This window comes from Hemitrygon akajei, chromosome 7 (genome assembly GCF_048418815.1).
Source record: "Hemitrygon akajei chromosome 7, sHemAka1.3, whole genome shotgun sequence".
Lineage (NCBI taxonomy): Eukaryota > Metazoa > Chordata > Chondrichthyes > Myliobatiformes > Dasyatidae > Hemitrygon > Hemitrygon akajei.
The window spans coordinates 85151896-85167689 of NC_133130.1; the positions used below are offsets into that span (position 1 = coordinate 85151896).

Here is a 15794-nt window from a genome sequence, read left to right on the forward strand (position 1 = left end):
ACTATACGCTGCCTTGTCAACCTGTGCAGCAGCTTTGAGTGTCCTATGGACATGGACCCTCAGATCTTGCTGATCCTCCACACTGCCAAGAGTCTTAGCATTAATGTTATATTCTATCTTCAAATTTGACCTACCGAAATGAACCACTTCACACTTATCTGGGTTGAATTTCATCTGACACTTCTCAGCCAAATTCTGCATCTTATCGGTGTCACACTATCACCTCTATCAACCCTCCAGACTATTCACAACACCTTCAACTTTTGTGTCATCAGCAAACTTGCTAACCCACCCTTCTACTTCCTCATTCAAGTCATTTCTAAAAATCACAGAGGAGAGGTCCCAGAGCAGATCCCTGCGGAACACCATCAGTCGTTGTCCTCCATGCAGAATTTGAACCATTTACAACCACCCTCTGCCTTCTTTTGGCAAGCCAATTCTGAATCCACAAAGCAAAGTCTCCTTGGATCCCATGCCTCAATACTTTCTGACTGAGCCTTGAATGGGGAACCTTATCAAATGCCTTACTGAAATCCATATACACTACATCCACTGTTCTACCTTCAACAAAGTGTTTTGTTACATCCTCAAAGAATTCAACTAGTCTCGTAAGGCATGACCTGCCCTTGATATGTGGACTATCCCTAATCAGATTATGTCTCCAGATGCTCATAAATCATGCCTCTCAGGATCTTCTCCAACAACTTGCCCACCATGAAGTAAGACTCATTGATCTATAATTTCCTGGGTTATCTCTACTCCCTTTCTTGAACAAGGGAAGAAAGTTTGCAACTTTCCAATCCTCTGCTACTTCTCCCGTCCCTATTGATGATGGAAAGATCATTGCCAGAGGCTCAGCAATCTCCTTCCTCACTTCCCACAGTAGCCTGGGGTACATCTTGTCCAATCCCAGCGAATTATCTAATACCTTTCAGAAGCTCCAACATATCCTCTTAATGTCTATACCGCCCAGAGACATCCTGGACTCTAGCACCCGGGAGGCAACATGTTACCCTGGTGTTCGTATTGCTACTGCAGAATCTCCTGTCTGTCCCTCTAATTATTGAGTTCCCTATTGCACTGCCTGACTTCACCCTACCCTTCTGAGGCTCAGAGCCAACTACTGTGCTATTGATCTGACAGTGCTGCCTTGCCCAGTTAGGTCATCCCCCTCAGCAGTATCCAAAGCCTGTTGCTGAGGGGAATGGCCACAGGGGACCCTGCACTGACTTATTTCTTCCTTTACCCCTCTCAGTGTCACCCATCTACTCCCCAAATTCTGCACTCTGGGTGTAACTACCTGCTGAGAAGTCACCTATCAATTGCTCTGCCTCCTGGATGATCCTAAGTTCATTCAACTTCAGCTCCCACTCCTTCATGAGCTGGAGTTATTTGCACTTTCTGCAGGTGTAGTCATCAGGAAGACTATCTGGTTCCATGAATTCCCACATGCTACAGGAGCATTCCACTGCCATATCTGCCATCCTGCATGCATTGTACAATGAGCAGCCAAGATCAAATAAGCAATAATGAAAGGGGTGGGGAACTAACTCTTCTGACCTGTTTCTTTGGCCTCTGCCTCTTCTTGTCAAAGCCTGATGCCCCTACTCTCACGGCTGGCCCATTCCCAACAATGGCCCTTCTGTGCTTTTATTTAATTTGCAGTGCTCTATTGCTGGCGCTGATTGGGCTTCTGGAATGTCCAAATGCCGGCGAAACTCTCCTTTCATACAAGCTTCACTGGCCTACAAGTAACCTCTTTTGAAGTGTTCTGCTCCTGACACTGATTGGGCCTCCAGAATTTGAAGTTCATGGCTCCATAATCTCTAAGGCCTTGTGCAAAAAGGGTATTTGTTGAAGAGTGCCTTGGAAGAAGCCCTGGCTAAAATAAAAGCATCCTTGCCCATCAAGACATTGCAAAACAACATTTAGAAGATACTGTAAAGATGTGGAAGGTAGTCTTGTGGTCAGATGAGACTAAAGTGGAACTTTTTGACCTCAACATGAAACAGTAAATGTGGCATAAATCTAATACTAAGCATCAGCCAGGTAATGCCATCCCTACTGTATAGTGGAGGTTATGGGCATGCTTTTCAGTGGGATGGACTGGAAATCTGGTCATGATTGATGGGAAGATAAATGCTGCTAAATATAGGGATAGTGAATAAAAACCCGCTATCCAAAAAGCTTAAATTGGGGAGGAAGTTCATCTTTCAACATCACAGTGACCCAAAGCATAATGCCACAGCAAGCATGGAGTGGCTTCAAATGAGGGTAATTGATGTCCTTGTGACACCCAGTCAAAATCCCGACCTTAATCCAATCAAACATCTCTAGCAAGACCTCATGACCGTTGTTCACTACTGCTCCTCAACTAACCTGGCATAGCTTGAGCAATTTTGCAAGGAAGGGCAAATCTTGCCTCGTCACAATATTAACCTTGCACAGGACTTATCTAAAAAGATATTGGCTGTAATAGCTATGAGAAGTGGTTTAACTAGGTACAGAGCAAAGGGGCATAAATACTCATGACTGGGTGTCACAAGGACATCAATTACCCTCATTTGAAGCCACTCCATGCTTGCTCTGGCATTATGCTTTGGGTCACTGTGATGTTGAAAGATGAACTTCCTCCCCAATTTAATACCTCATGAGTATTTATGGGCATAAGAAGCTCACATTTCAGTTTTTGTTTTTTTTGTAGTTTTTCATGCTTTACAATTTTCCCTGTTTATTAGGCTCAACTGTGGTGGGGGGGAAAAAGCATGTGATTCAGAAATAAAAATTCAAAGTTAATTTGATCAAAATCCCTGGTTGTAGTACTTATTTATGTGAATAAAGGGTTGTGAGCTGAATACTTTTATAAGGTACTATATATAATGTTTTGTCCCCTTCAAGAATTTGCCTATGTGTCCCTGTGTTAATTTCCTAGGTTTGCCTTGATACCTCTGAACCTAATGTGTGCTGTCAATGTTTTGTGTACTAATTTTTAAATTACTTTTAGAGTACTGTCAAACTGATTATTAGGCATCAAGAAAGTAATGTCTTGGCAATGATCAATTTTATTTTCTCCAAATGATGGGAACTGAATCAAGTCAAAGCACAAGTTTGTTATTGTATTTCCTCATGAAGTTGGTGTGTATTATTGTAGATTTATTGCACAAGTGCAACAAACATAAACACTCAATTATCATTGATGCTAGACACAAGATCCCAGAACGTTCTCTGAGTAGGTGATAGTGAGCTGCCTTGAAGCTGTCCAGGGTGTGATGTTATTCACTATGCTGTCAAAGGCATTTAAGGATAGGTAATTAAATGCTGAATACTGAAGTTTGTGGTGCCCTCATCTCTTGAATTTAAAAACCACTTCAACCATCAATAGCAAATTACAAAATAAAAGAATGTATTTTGTGCCCCTGATGTGAATAGAGCCCAAATATTTGAGTTCTAATAAAGTACAGTATGTAGATGAAAGGTTGTCCTATATTTAAACATGTTTTCCAACAGGGAATTGCAAAAAGGAGAGACTTTAATATAGTGAAAATTCTTTGTTTTCTAGGATCAGTCAGAAGCAAAACAGGTATCCAGTGCTTTTCTTGACCCAAGGCAATACTGATGCCTATCCAGAGCTTATGGATCTCCGAAGTCGAACTACACCAATTGCCATGAGTTTTGCACAGTCAGAAAACCTTCTAGTAAGAACTAATTCTATACATTTCCACAATCCAATGTGAGCATTAATTTTAGTACTTTTTAATTTGATTTCCTTGTTTTTTTTTAATAGGGAGTCAATGTTCACACAGAGGACTTGCTGCGAAATCCTGAGTATATTCAACAAGCTAAATCAAAAAAATTAGTCATATTTTGCTGGGGTGATGATACCAATGAGTCAGAAAATAGGAGGTTGCTGAAGCAGAAAGGAATTGATGGCCTCATCTATGACAGGTATGATCAATACAGCAAAATTCAATCGTATTAGAGGTTAGACTGTGCAGAGTAGCTGATGTATGTAACTGGTGACAAATAATTTTAGTTTTATTTTGAAAGCTTTGCAGATTTCATTAAGACTGTTAAAATGTACTGTCTGTTTTATGGCCTTAAAGTGGTAGCAGTTTAATGCAGTGGTTTGCTGTGCTTCATAAGATAGCAAATATCAGTTACTACACTAGGTTAAGAATTGGACTGAAGGCAAAATTAGAAGAGTACACTTTTTTAACCTGAAAATTTGAAAAAAAAATACAGCATTGTCACTGATAGCATTTTCTAGGGTGTACAATTATAAATGTCTTCAAGGTCACTTCACTTCCAATTTCCTGCTTTGTTCTTAACACTCTGAAACTGCAACAAATCTGTCTACCTCAGTTAATGGATGTGAGTTTTGAATAATTATTTTCTGTTGTGTATTTGAAAGAAGTAACTTGGTCATAAGTAAAATCTGGGGAATTGATAAATAGTTTAAAAGGCAGATAATACATAACATGAGAGCATTTGATGGTGTCTGCAACAAGAAGCCCAAGTAAGTAATTATTAGGGACCAGTTATGGTATCATAGTTGGACACAGTAGCATAGTGGTTAGTATACTGGTTTTACAGTGCCAGTAACCCAGGTTCACTTTCACCACTCTCTGTAAGGAGTTTATTTGTCTCCCGTGCTAGCATGGGTTTCGTCTGGGTGCTCCAGTTTCCTCTCACGTTTCAAAGCCATACAGTTAGGTTAGTGAGTTATATTGGCACTGGAAGCATGGCAACACTTGGGGACTGCTAAGCAGAATCCTTGCTAATTTGATATGAAACAAATTACATATTTCACTGTCTTGATGTCTCAATGTATATTGACAAATAAAGCTTATCTGTATCTTTTGCAATTTCCAATTCCCAAAGCAGCACTGCAGGGTTGAACCGGTGTTTGGGGACCAAACTATTTAATTTATTTCAATGTTTTATCATCTTTAAACACGTCCTTCTGTTTGCAATTTGAGTCAATAAGTTCCTTATCTGCCACATAAAGTCTTGGGCAACATCTAACTCATGGTTGATAATCAGCAAGTGCCATTTGCACTATTCAGTGACCATCTTTAGTGAATGTCCAGCTTTTCTTCGCATTCATCCATATTTTTCATGCCTGCAACCTTCATCATCAACAATGTGGGAATTGACTAAAAACTATAGGATTAGGTAAGCATATACTGGTCAGAGAGTCATTTGGATGCATCCTCAAACCTCTGTGTCAGCCACAAAGTGGAAGTCTGTGGTGTGTTTGAATATTCTTCATTTGTCTATATGAAAGGTACAGCAGCACCAAAAAGATGCCATCCAAGATCAAGGTAGTTTGTTTTATTGCCGTTTCTGAATGGTAACACCATCAAGAGTTGGGACAATGTACCTTAATGTAATCATGAACCAAATAAAAGTACAGCATTCTTGCTGAGGATTATTTCACATCATTTTAAATCCTTAATTCAAACTTGTTCAATGAAACAACATCTTGGAATCCTGTTCTGGGCGAATCATTACTCATTTGCTGCTGGGCCAAAATCCTTGTGGCACCTGTATTTTTGCCATGTAAATTGGTGTTTTCAAAATACTGTTCATAGCTACCTTGAGCTATTATCATCGTGCAATAAATGCTGGACATATTATCAGTGTCACATCTTTTAGAGTTGAGTGTTGTTCATGCCTTTTTGTGTTTTTTTTTTTACACATCATCCAGTTTCCTATTAACTCCTAACTCCAAGGTTGTAGCTACTGTATTTGTTGCTTCTATTAAGCAGAAATGTGAGAACATCTCTGAAAAAGGGCAAGCGATATCTTTTATTGGATTGAGCAATGGCTCAGCCTGAAACTTATTCCCAGCTTTTGTGATCATCTACAAGTTATTGCCAATTGTAACTTTGTCTGCACTTTTTAATGCCACGGTTATTTTCCATTTGTTGTATGCTTGACTGCTTTGAAGAGAGTCACTTTTATTGTCATTTCGACCATAACTGCTGGTACAGTGGATAGTAAAAATGAGGTGTTTTTCAGGACCATAGTGTTACATGACACAGTACAAAAAACTAGACTGAACTATGTAATAAAAAAACAACACAGACTATGCCTGAATTTCCTCAAAAGGCGAGTACTGGTGGAGTGATCTAGCTTTTCAAATTGGGGCCCATTCTACATTTGGATGAATGTATAGGATTATTTGGGTATTTGAAAGCAGGGTCCAATGGTTATCCCAAAATCAGAAGGAATATCTATAAATACTAGAACTAATGTAAATTGACTGCCAACTTCATTATAGTAATGCTTGTATTTTAGTAGTATTTCATTGGCTGAAGTAGTCTGTCCTCTTGTGAAAGGGATGTGAGTGATGCATGTACAGTTCATTAGACAGGCCAACATCTAGTAATATACATTTGAGATTGACTTTTATTTTGTGCTATTCATTCTTGTAACTAACTGAATTATCCAGTTCTGTCTCTCTAATATATTTTCTGTTAATTCAGATGTTACAAATTTTATTTTAAACAGGATCTGTGACATTATGCTGGGGCAGACGAATATATTCCAAGTTGAACAATTAGATGAATTGAAGCAACAGTTACCAGAGGAAGCATTTGTTGATTGTTCTTGTCCTGATATCAACCACTTCACTTGCCAGTCAGTTCCAGGGCAGAATGACAATGGAAGTACGTATTCAAGTGAAATAAAAAGCGGCGAACAGGAAATGTACAGTACAGAATCAGACTCTGGGCAAAGCTGTAGTTCATTTTGATCCGTCCTTGATTTTGCTCCTGTTATCTTGCAGTGTTACTAGGTTTCTTCCTTTGGAGTAATATGAACAATCTCATTCCTTTTCACTGTCAATTAGTTTAAAAGAAACATTTTCTGTAAATGTATTTTTAGAGAGTTCATGCTTTTTATTTTGTTTACATTTTGTGCCATTTAAACTTGGATGGATGAGGGGGTTTGCATTATATTAGTGTTTATATTGTAAGGTTATGTTGGTATTTGGTTAATTTTTATCTGGGTAATGATTTCACATTCAAGTATATGCACATGCTGATTTGTTTGAGGAAGAAAACTCAGTTTTCAGCAAATTGAGAAGGAAGTGGCTTGATTTATAATTCAAATCAATTTTAGCAAGAATATTTGCCTCCTATAATAAACACTTGCCATAACATTTTTATAAAATGGATGGTAATTGCATTTGACTTTTCTGACATTCTGATCAAAATATATACTAGCTAGATATCAAATATGTTTCTTTGCATGTAGATAGTGTACAAATATAGATAGGATCATTACTACTTTCCATTACCTGTAACAAGATTTGTAATGTTAACTTATTTGCTTTCAAGTGACAAGTACTGACTTCTCACGGTATTAAATTAGGTATTGTCTCAATATTTCATTCGTATAAATGAGAATGCAATGAAAGAACAAAGTTATGTAATTTGGTATACTAACTATTACTGAAGTGCTACAGAAGGACTCTTGTCGTTATAGCTTCATGTGAAGGAAATGGCAATTGTAAAGTTGATTCTTAGTCCCAGCATTTTGAAGTCTTTTGCATAAACTGTAGCAGCTGTGTACAATTGCTGTTCACAATTAAGGATTTGACTTGATACACAGTTAGTAAATTTGCTATTTAAAAATGATGTTCTGTGAAATAGTGTGGATATGTCCATCTTAATTTAGAAATGTAATAACATGGAATTAGGATTTTTGTGCACATTTAAAATTTTAAATTCAAATTTAATCTCATTTGAGATTCAACACTGTACAAATGTGGTCTGATACTTGTTATGGTCTCAGGGAAATTACTATAAGGCTCTCATTGGGTTAGATTGAGTATTATTGAGTTAAATTGATATTTGCAGTGTTGAATTTTAATTCACTTTTGGAAATAAAAATTATCATTTGATGTTGCTTTCTGAGTAAGAGCAATGAATTGAGAACAGAGATTCAACTTGATCACCTCATTTGATCCCAAAATTTAATTTGTACTTTTAACTTATTTTGACATTAAGTATAATTGAGCCTATATACAAGTGAAGATGCTTTACACTTGGCAGCTATATCTCTGGTGAATGGTCACTAAACAAGATGGTTCACTCTTAACATTGTTTTTCTTGCTGTACTATCAAAATCTTTGAATTGATCTGGTATTGTAATTCTGTCGGAGGTTTTGCATCTCCAAGTTTTCAGCTAGTTAATGCTCCTTTACTGCTTCAGAAGCTGTATATTGGTTTAATATAAATGTTAATGTAAACTGAATTATGAACTCTGAATATGCAAGTCAATCTTTACAATTCAAGCTAGCATAGCTGAAATTCATAACTTGCATGTGCACTTATTGCATAAGTGAATAGCTAACCTGCTAACTTGATCTTAAAAATGATAAAAGATTGTTACGCAATGTCTGTGGTCTGTTCAATTTTTTGGGACTGAGCTACTCCTTTCTTATTTATTTTACTGTACTTGGAAAATTACTTCTGAGATCTTGACGATTGAAACATTCTTTGCTTTACAGACTATGATCAAGTAAAATTAAGGTTCAATTATCTTTCAACTATACACATGTATGTAGCTAAACTAAACAGTGTTACTCTATGGCTGAGGTACAATTGCACATAGTCACAAAATATTGATGTGTCCCTGTGTGGCATGGCCTGAAGATTTCTGGTATGTGGGATGTTGTCCTAGAGCCATGTTTCTGCAAGAATTAGCATATAGCAGTTCATCTACCACAGACAAAGGCAAACCAGTTTGCATATCAGGGCATGAACATTAGAGAACAGCAATGACAGAACCAACCCCCAACCCTGCATGGATTCCAGTGCCCCCACCATGCCTATGTTCTCACCTACACAACCTCCGGTGCCTTCTCCTCTGCGGTGGGTAGGTGCAGTATGTGTTGCTGCAGTGTGAGAGTCTGATCCGTAGAGCAACAGAGGCCAAGCAGCTTCCCCACTGTTGGTCTTTCCAATGAACTAGATTTGCAGTGTTTTGTATTACCAATATCCATTGGTTGTGTGACCCAGAGAAGCCACTAAGAACAAATAAGCTGCCATTTTAATGGATCCAATGATGCAGTGAACCTTAACAGCTCTAACATTTCTTTCCAAAATATCTACACTATTCTCTCCCATTTTACATCCCTTTAAAAACCTATCACCTCAATTAAATTTAAGTACCAGTTCTTTAATTTTGTAACTTATTCCCATTTTCTGCATGCTTCCTAAGAAATGCCTGATACTTTTTAAGTTGTTGAGTAAATGGAAGCTTGTAGATGTATTTAAGAATGAAGAATTGCACCGGAATGATAAATCACAAGATAATTTAGAAATCTCTGAAACGGAACTTGCATGGTAAAATGAATATCTTTGCTGCAATGGAAGTAGAGAAACGAATGTCTTGGGTAAAGGCACAGGAGCAAAACAATTCTGAAGGCTATCTTCATTGGAAAGATTATGAAGAGCCTGTTGTAAATACAGGTTGCAAGGCATAACCAGCAACACTACCAAACAAAATTTGATGCCAAGTAGAACAAAGATTTTGTAGCCAGTGAAGTAAGACTTGGTCAATAAGTTGTACTTGAGCATTTTTTTTAAATAATGGGTAGAGTGGAATGGTGAGATTTAGGGATTAATTTTAAATTTGTTCAAGAGATTAAATTTCAGCTGTACCTAAACACAAGAATTAGAGGATAACTTGCCAGGTCAGGAATATCATATTTACTCCATTCACTATATAACTTCAATGAAGTTTGCAGTAGAAGAGGATTCTGAAAGGAAAATTGTGGAAGGGGAGAGAATGAGGCTTATATCATTGTCTCATTTGGAAAGTCTGGTCACAAGTTTAGAGATTTAGAGTCGAAGTCGCTATGGTTGAAAATGGGACGGGCCTGGTGCGTCCTGTCCCCAATTGGAACCATGCTGAAGTTATCAAAGCTAAGTGGAACCTATGGGAGCATAATGCCACAGTGTTGTGAATACGTTAGACTCTACTACTGTCCTGGAACATCATTGTCCCGTTTCCACAAGTGCTTCAAAATGCTGAAGCAACATTTGTGAAGAGAGTAATAGAGTTGACATCACAGGTCTATGACATTTCATAGGGGCAGATCTTTGCCCTGAGTCTTCAGCTCAGTGGGTCTTGGTGGAAGCTGCTTGGCCTGCTGAGTATTCACAGTATTTCCCATCTTTACTCCAAAAGGCTCTTGAATAAAAACTGAGGTCTCACTGTATGTGATTGTCATTTTCTATATTGCAACTGAAAGCTTTCTTTAAAAAAAGCTTTCATTGGTGTTCTGGAAGGGTTTTTGTAAGTCTAAGTCTTTTCCTCATAAAGTCAGTTTACAGCACAGAAACAGGCCGTCCAGCCAACTCATCCATGCTGGCCTACTTGCTGTCCTGAGCTAGTTCCATTGGCCTGCATTTGACCCTATCCCTCGTGTCAGAGGTTTTCCCATAGCTGCTGCTTTGTACATTTTATTCAACTTTATCCTAGATTGTTTTATTGTTGAATCCATATATTTTAGGTCCACATTTAGGAGGTAATAATAAATACTAAAGAAATGTTTCAACAGTCAACTAAAGCAGGGCTCTTGTGCCTGCTTAGGATGGCCATAAGCAAGTTGTTGTTCATAGGAATCAAGCATTTCTCTCCTACAATGTCCATCTGTGTTGCTTTTGGGGTTAGAACACTGAGATTAAAATGAAGAATCTTTATTGCTTGTTTTTTTTTTCAATTTGGACAATTTGTACTTCTGACAAATGCTCAAGAAATCAATAGCATAACCTGCCATCAACAGCCATACCCCATCCCTGCCCATTTATTTTCAGACATAATATGCCTCCTGCATCTATATTTCTGTATGGTCTTTCTCCAGCTCTTCTAAACCACTTCCTCTTCTTGCCCTGCAAAGCAACTGTAAACATTTTTTGAAGGGTAGGTTCAAAATGGGAAAGGATTTCAATGTATTCAGAAAATAAATAAATTTGACTCTAATCCACATTTTTTTTCTTCACATATTTTGAGAAGTTATTAGAATTTCTAAAAAGCTAGTTGGCCTCTGATCTGAAGGACTGTGTTCCTTCCACCAGCTATAACTTGCTAAGACTTCGGTCATATTATCTCATACAGCAGGAAAATAAGTAAACCCATTAGCGCAACAAAAAGTTCTTTCTATTCAGATCTGTTGGATTCTTTGAGGAAATAAGCAGGATAAGCAGTGGATGTTGTATACTTGGATTTTCAGAAGGGATTTGACCAGGTGCTGCACATCAGACAGCTCATGTATTACAGCCTGTGGTGTTAGAGGAAAGGCACTAGCAGGGACAGAAGATTGGCTGACTTGTAGGAGGCAAATAGACATCCATTAGTCTCGAGGGCCAATAGATGTGCGCCTTGGAAAGCTTCCTGGGCGGGGTTGTATGGGAGACCAGCAGTTGCCCATGCTGCAAGTCTTCCCTCTCCATGCCACCCATGTTGTCCAAGGCAAGGGCCGATACAGCTTGGCACCAGTGTCGTCGCAGAGCAATGTAGGGTTAAGTGCCTTGCTCAAGGACACAATACACTGCCTTAGCTCGAACTAGCGACCTTCAGATCACTAGACCAAGGCTTTAACTACTTGGCCACGTGCCAACATATTGGCAAAGATTGGAAATAAAAGATCCTTTTCTGGTTGCAGCTGGTGACTTGGTGACAGGGCTGATGTTGAGACCACTTAATTACATGTTATATATGAATGCTTTGGATGATGGAATTGGTGGCTTTATGGCCAGGTTTACGAATGATATGAAGATACCTGAAGGGGGATGGTAGTGTGAGGAAACGAAGAGTGCAGAAGGACTTGGGCAGATTGGGAGAATGGCAAAGAAGTGGCAATTGGAGAGTAAGGTCATGCACTTTGGTAGAAGGAATAAAGGTGTAAGCTATTTTCTGAAAGGGGGTTAATACACAAAAATCAAGATGCAAAGAGACTTGGGAGCCTTTGTGCAGACTTCCCTAAAGGTTAACTTGGTGGTAAGCAAGGCAAAAGCAATATTAGCATTCTTTTTGAGAGGACTAGAATATAAGAGCAAGGATGTAATGCTGAGCCTTTATAAGGCATTGGTCAGACTGCATTTGGAGTACTGTGGTTGGTGTTGGGCCCCTTATCTACAAAAAACATTGTAGAAGGCCCAGAAGAGGTTCATGAGAATGATTCTAGGAATGGCAGGGTTAACGTATGAGGAGTGTTTGGTGGCTCTCTGCCAGAGTTTGGAAGAATGAGAGACGACTCATTGAAGCCTTGAATACTGAAAGGCCTAGATAGAGTGGACTTGGAGAGGATGTTTCCTATAGTGGGGGAGTCCATGACCAGAGGGCACAGCTTCAGAATAGAAGGATAGAGTCATAGTCATAGAGGTACAGAGCAGGAACAGGCCCTTGGGCTCATCTAGTCCATGCGGAATCATTTAAAGTGCCTGCACTGGGACCATAATCCTACTATCCATGTACCTATCTAAACTTTACTTAAGCATTGAAATTGAGCTGTTAAGGACTACCTGTGCCGGCAGCTCATTTCACACTTTCGTGACCTTCTGAGGGAAGAAGTTCCCCCCCCTCCATGTTCCCCTTAAACTTCTCACCTTTCACCCTTAAGCCATGATCTCTCGTAGTAGTCCCACCCAATCTCAGAGGAAAAAGCCTGCGTGCATTTACCCTGTCTATACCCCTCATAATTTTGCATACCTCTGTCAAACCTCCTCTTAATCTTCTATGTTCTAAAGAACACAGTCCTAACCTATCCAATCTTTCCTTATAACTCAGGTCCTCCAGACCTGGCAACATCCTTGTAAATTTTCTCTGTACTCTTTCGACGATGTTTACATCTTTCCTGTAGGTAGGTGACCAAACCTGCACAGAATACTCCAAATTAGGCCCCACCAACATATTACACAACTTCAACTTAACATCCCATATTCTGTACTCAATAGAGCAATATGCCAAAAGCTTTCTTTACGACCCTATCTACCTACGATGCCACTTTTAACAAACTATGGACCTGTATTCTCAGATCCCTTTGTTCTACCACTCTCCTCAGTACCTTACTGTGTAAGACCTACCCAGGTTGGTCTGACTGAAGTGCAAAGCCTCATAATTGTCTGCATTTTCATTTGCCATTTTTCCAGCTGATGCAAATCCCTCTGCAAGCCATGACAGCCTTCCTCACTGTCCATTACACCCCCAATCTTGGTGTCATTGGATGACCATTTAAAACAAATGAGGAGGAATTTTTTTAGCCAAGGGGTGATGAATCTGTGGAATTCATTGCTGCAGCAGGCTGTGGAGGTCAAATTGTTGGGTATATTTAAAAAGGAAGTTGACAGATTCTTGATTAGTCAAAGGTTACAGGGAGAAGGCAGGAGAATGGGGTTGAGAGAGATAATAAATCAGCCGTGATGGAATGGTGGAGCAGACTCGATGGGCTGAATCACCTAATGCTCCTCTTACGTCTTATGGTCTTTCTCCAGTCTGATGAATGGGTCTTCTAACTTAATAATCATTTTCTAATTGTCTTCTGTGAATGGAAAAACATATCTATTGCCTATCTTTAATATGAATTCTAGTTGTAAATGTATGAAGGGATTTGATGGATAGTTGCAGATTGTCTAATACCTTCTTACATGGGACTAAGTGTAGCAAATATAAAGTACATTATTTTCCAGTTGAGACTGTGGGTGTAACCTGTTCACCCAGAGAAATGGTTAGAATATAGGACTTCTGTTCATTTTGCCATGACATTAGATTAAATCATGAAGTTGACTGTGGTATTAGTTTCTCTGCAGAGAACCTAATACACCACCTATCCAACACTTCAGCCAGTCTTAATCCCTTTGCAATTTAATTACAGTGCCTTACACTATCTCAGAATTGATTCTGTTTTTAGAATCACATAAGGTCTACAGCACGGACATAATTTGTTTAGTATACTTGAATTTCATAGAATAGTACAGCTCAGGAACCACATCACTGTGCTCAACTAATTTCATTAGTAATCAAATGCACAGCTAAACACTGAATAGTTGGTCAAGCTAGAATTAAATATATCCTCCATATTCTGAGAAGTTGTTGTGCTAAAGGGTTCTAGGAAACCCAGTGGCCTCTGACAAGATCAACGATTCCTTTACTCCTGAGGCAGCAGCAATCATTTGCATAATTTCTAACTTGTAAACATGTGCTGGTATGTTTCCATACCCTTACTGTGAATGTCATTGCAAGAACCATTTCATAACACAGTGAACACAACCCTACACTGAGTTTGGTGTCCTTTGGTTCTTCTACCTTAGAGTTTGATTCTTCTACCTTAAAGTTAGAACCAAGAAATTTAATTCAGCCTTTTGTTTTAAATGAATGAATTTATGTTTGCCTACATGAAATAACTCTATGATTTGTTTGATAAATCCTCAGAATAAATTTGGAATTTTGGTGAATTAGGCTCTTGGCAGGCTCACTAAACCCGTCACTTCAGCTGCTATGATTCTTTGTAAGCCAACTGCAATATAATGATAATCTGACTTAACGAATCAGAATTAGGTTTATTATCACTATGTAGGCTGTTTTTTTTGTAACAGAAGTACACTGCAAGATATGAATGTTACAAAAATAAATGAATAATGCAAAAACAAATAACAAGGTAGTGTTCACAGACCTGTCAGATATCTGATGGCAGAAGGGAAGGAACTGTTCTTAAAATGTTGAGTGTGGGTCTTGAGGCTTCTGTATTTCCACCCTGATGGTAATAACATGAAGTGGGCATGTCCCAGATGGTGAGGGTCTTTAATGATGGATGCTGCCTTCACCACCTTGTGAAGATATCCTCCATGGTGGGGAGAGTCGAGCCTGTAATGACTGAGTCTGCAACTCTACAGCTTCTTGAGAATGTATGCACTGGGGGATTCATGCCAGGCTGTATTCCAATTAGTCAGGATGTTCTCTATGGTGACATGCCAAATCTCTTGTAATGAAATAGAAACGCTGGAGTACTTTCTTCATGGATATATGACTACAACTATACTCTGAACTGCCTTACTAGAATCAGATTCAGTGGGTTGTGGGCTTAGGGTATTCCAGGAAGTGAAAACATTAACTTAGGCGTGGAACAAGATGAGAATGTAAATGAAAGTGGTGAAAATGACTAACAGAAATCTGATATTATTCTCTAATTGAGGGGTTCCCAACCTGAGATCTACAGATTCCTTGTTTAATGGTATTGGTCCATGGCATTAAAAAAGGTTGGGAACCCCTGCTCTAGTACATTTCCAAGTTTAATACAATATAATCTGCAGGCTTTGAAATTATTTATAGCGGGATTCAAGGCTGTTAATGATCTTGATGAGTTAGGCAGACACATGGCAGGTGAAAGTTAATGCAGGGGAGTGCGAAGCAATGAATCTCGAAAGGAAAAATAGACAGATGTGGAAATAAAATGCACAAAGAGACTTGTCTCCCAGGACGTACACAAACTTTTAGGGGCAGTGCAGCAAGTTCAGGAGGCTGGGAGATAGGCTTTATGAATAGGTCATAGAATATAAAAGCAAAAAAAAACAATGCTAAAAACTTCCCAAGTAACTTGTTAGGGTTAAGTTGGTCTTCTGGTCAATTTTTGGACACTATGTTTTAAAAGAATGCCGAGATCTTAACAAGACATGGGGAGAAATTTACTGAGAAATTTACCATGCTGAGGGACACCAGAAGTATAGAGAAACTAGAAAGATTATAATTATTAACTTTAAACAAATAAAGCACGGGGGATT

At 38.8% G+C, this 15794-nt stretch overlaps 1 protein-coding gene across 2 annotated transcripts in view; it reads left to right on the forward strand.

Annotated features, from left to right (window-relative positions):
- gpcpd1 (glycerophosphocholine phosphodiesterase 1) overlaps positions 1 to 8407 on the forward strand; it is a 61794-nt gene extending 53387 nt beyond the window's left edge. For both annotated transcript variants that reach the window (XM_073051344.1, XM_073051343.1), the window contains 3 exons: positions 3560 to 3695; positions 3785 to 3945; positions 6517 to 8407. In XM_073051344.1, coding sequence (XP_072907445.1) covers positions 3560 to 3695; positions 3785 to 3945; positions 6517 to 6760 — 541 coding nt within the window. In that variant the 3' untranslated portion in view covers positions 6761 to 8407. The remainder of the gene's footprint in view (positions 1 to 3559; positions 3696 to 3784; positions 3946 to 6516) is intronic.
- Positions 8408 to 15794: the final 7387 nt, after the last annotated feature.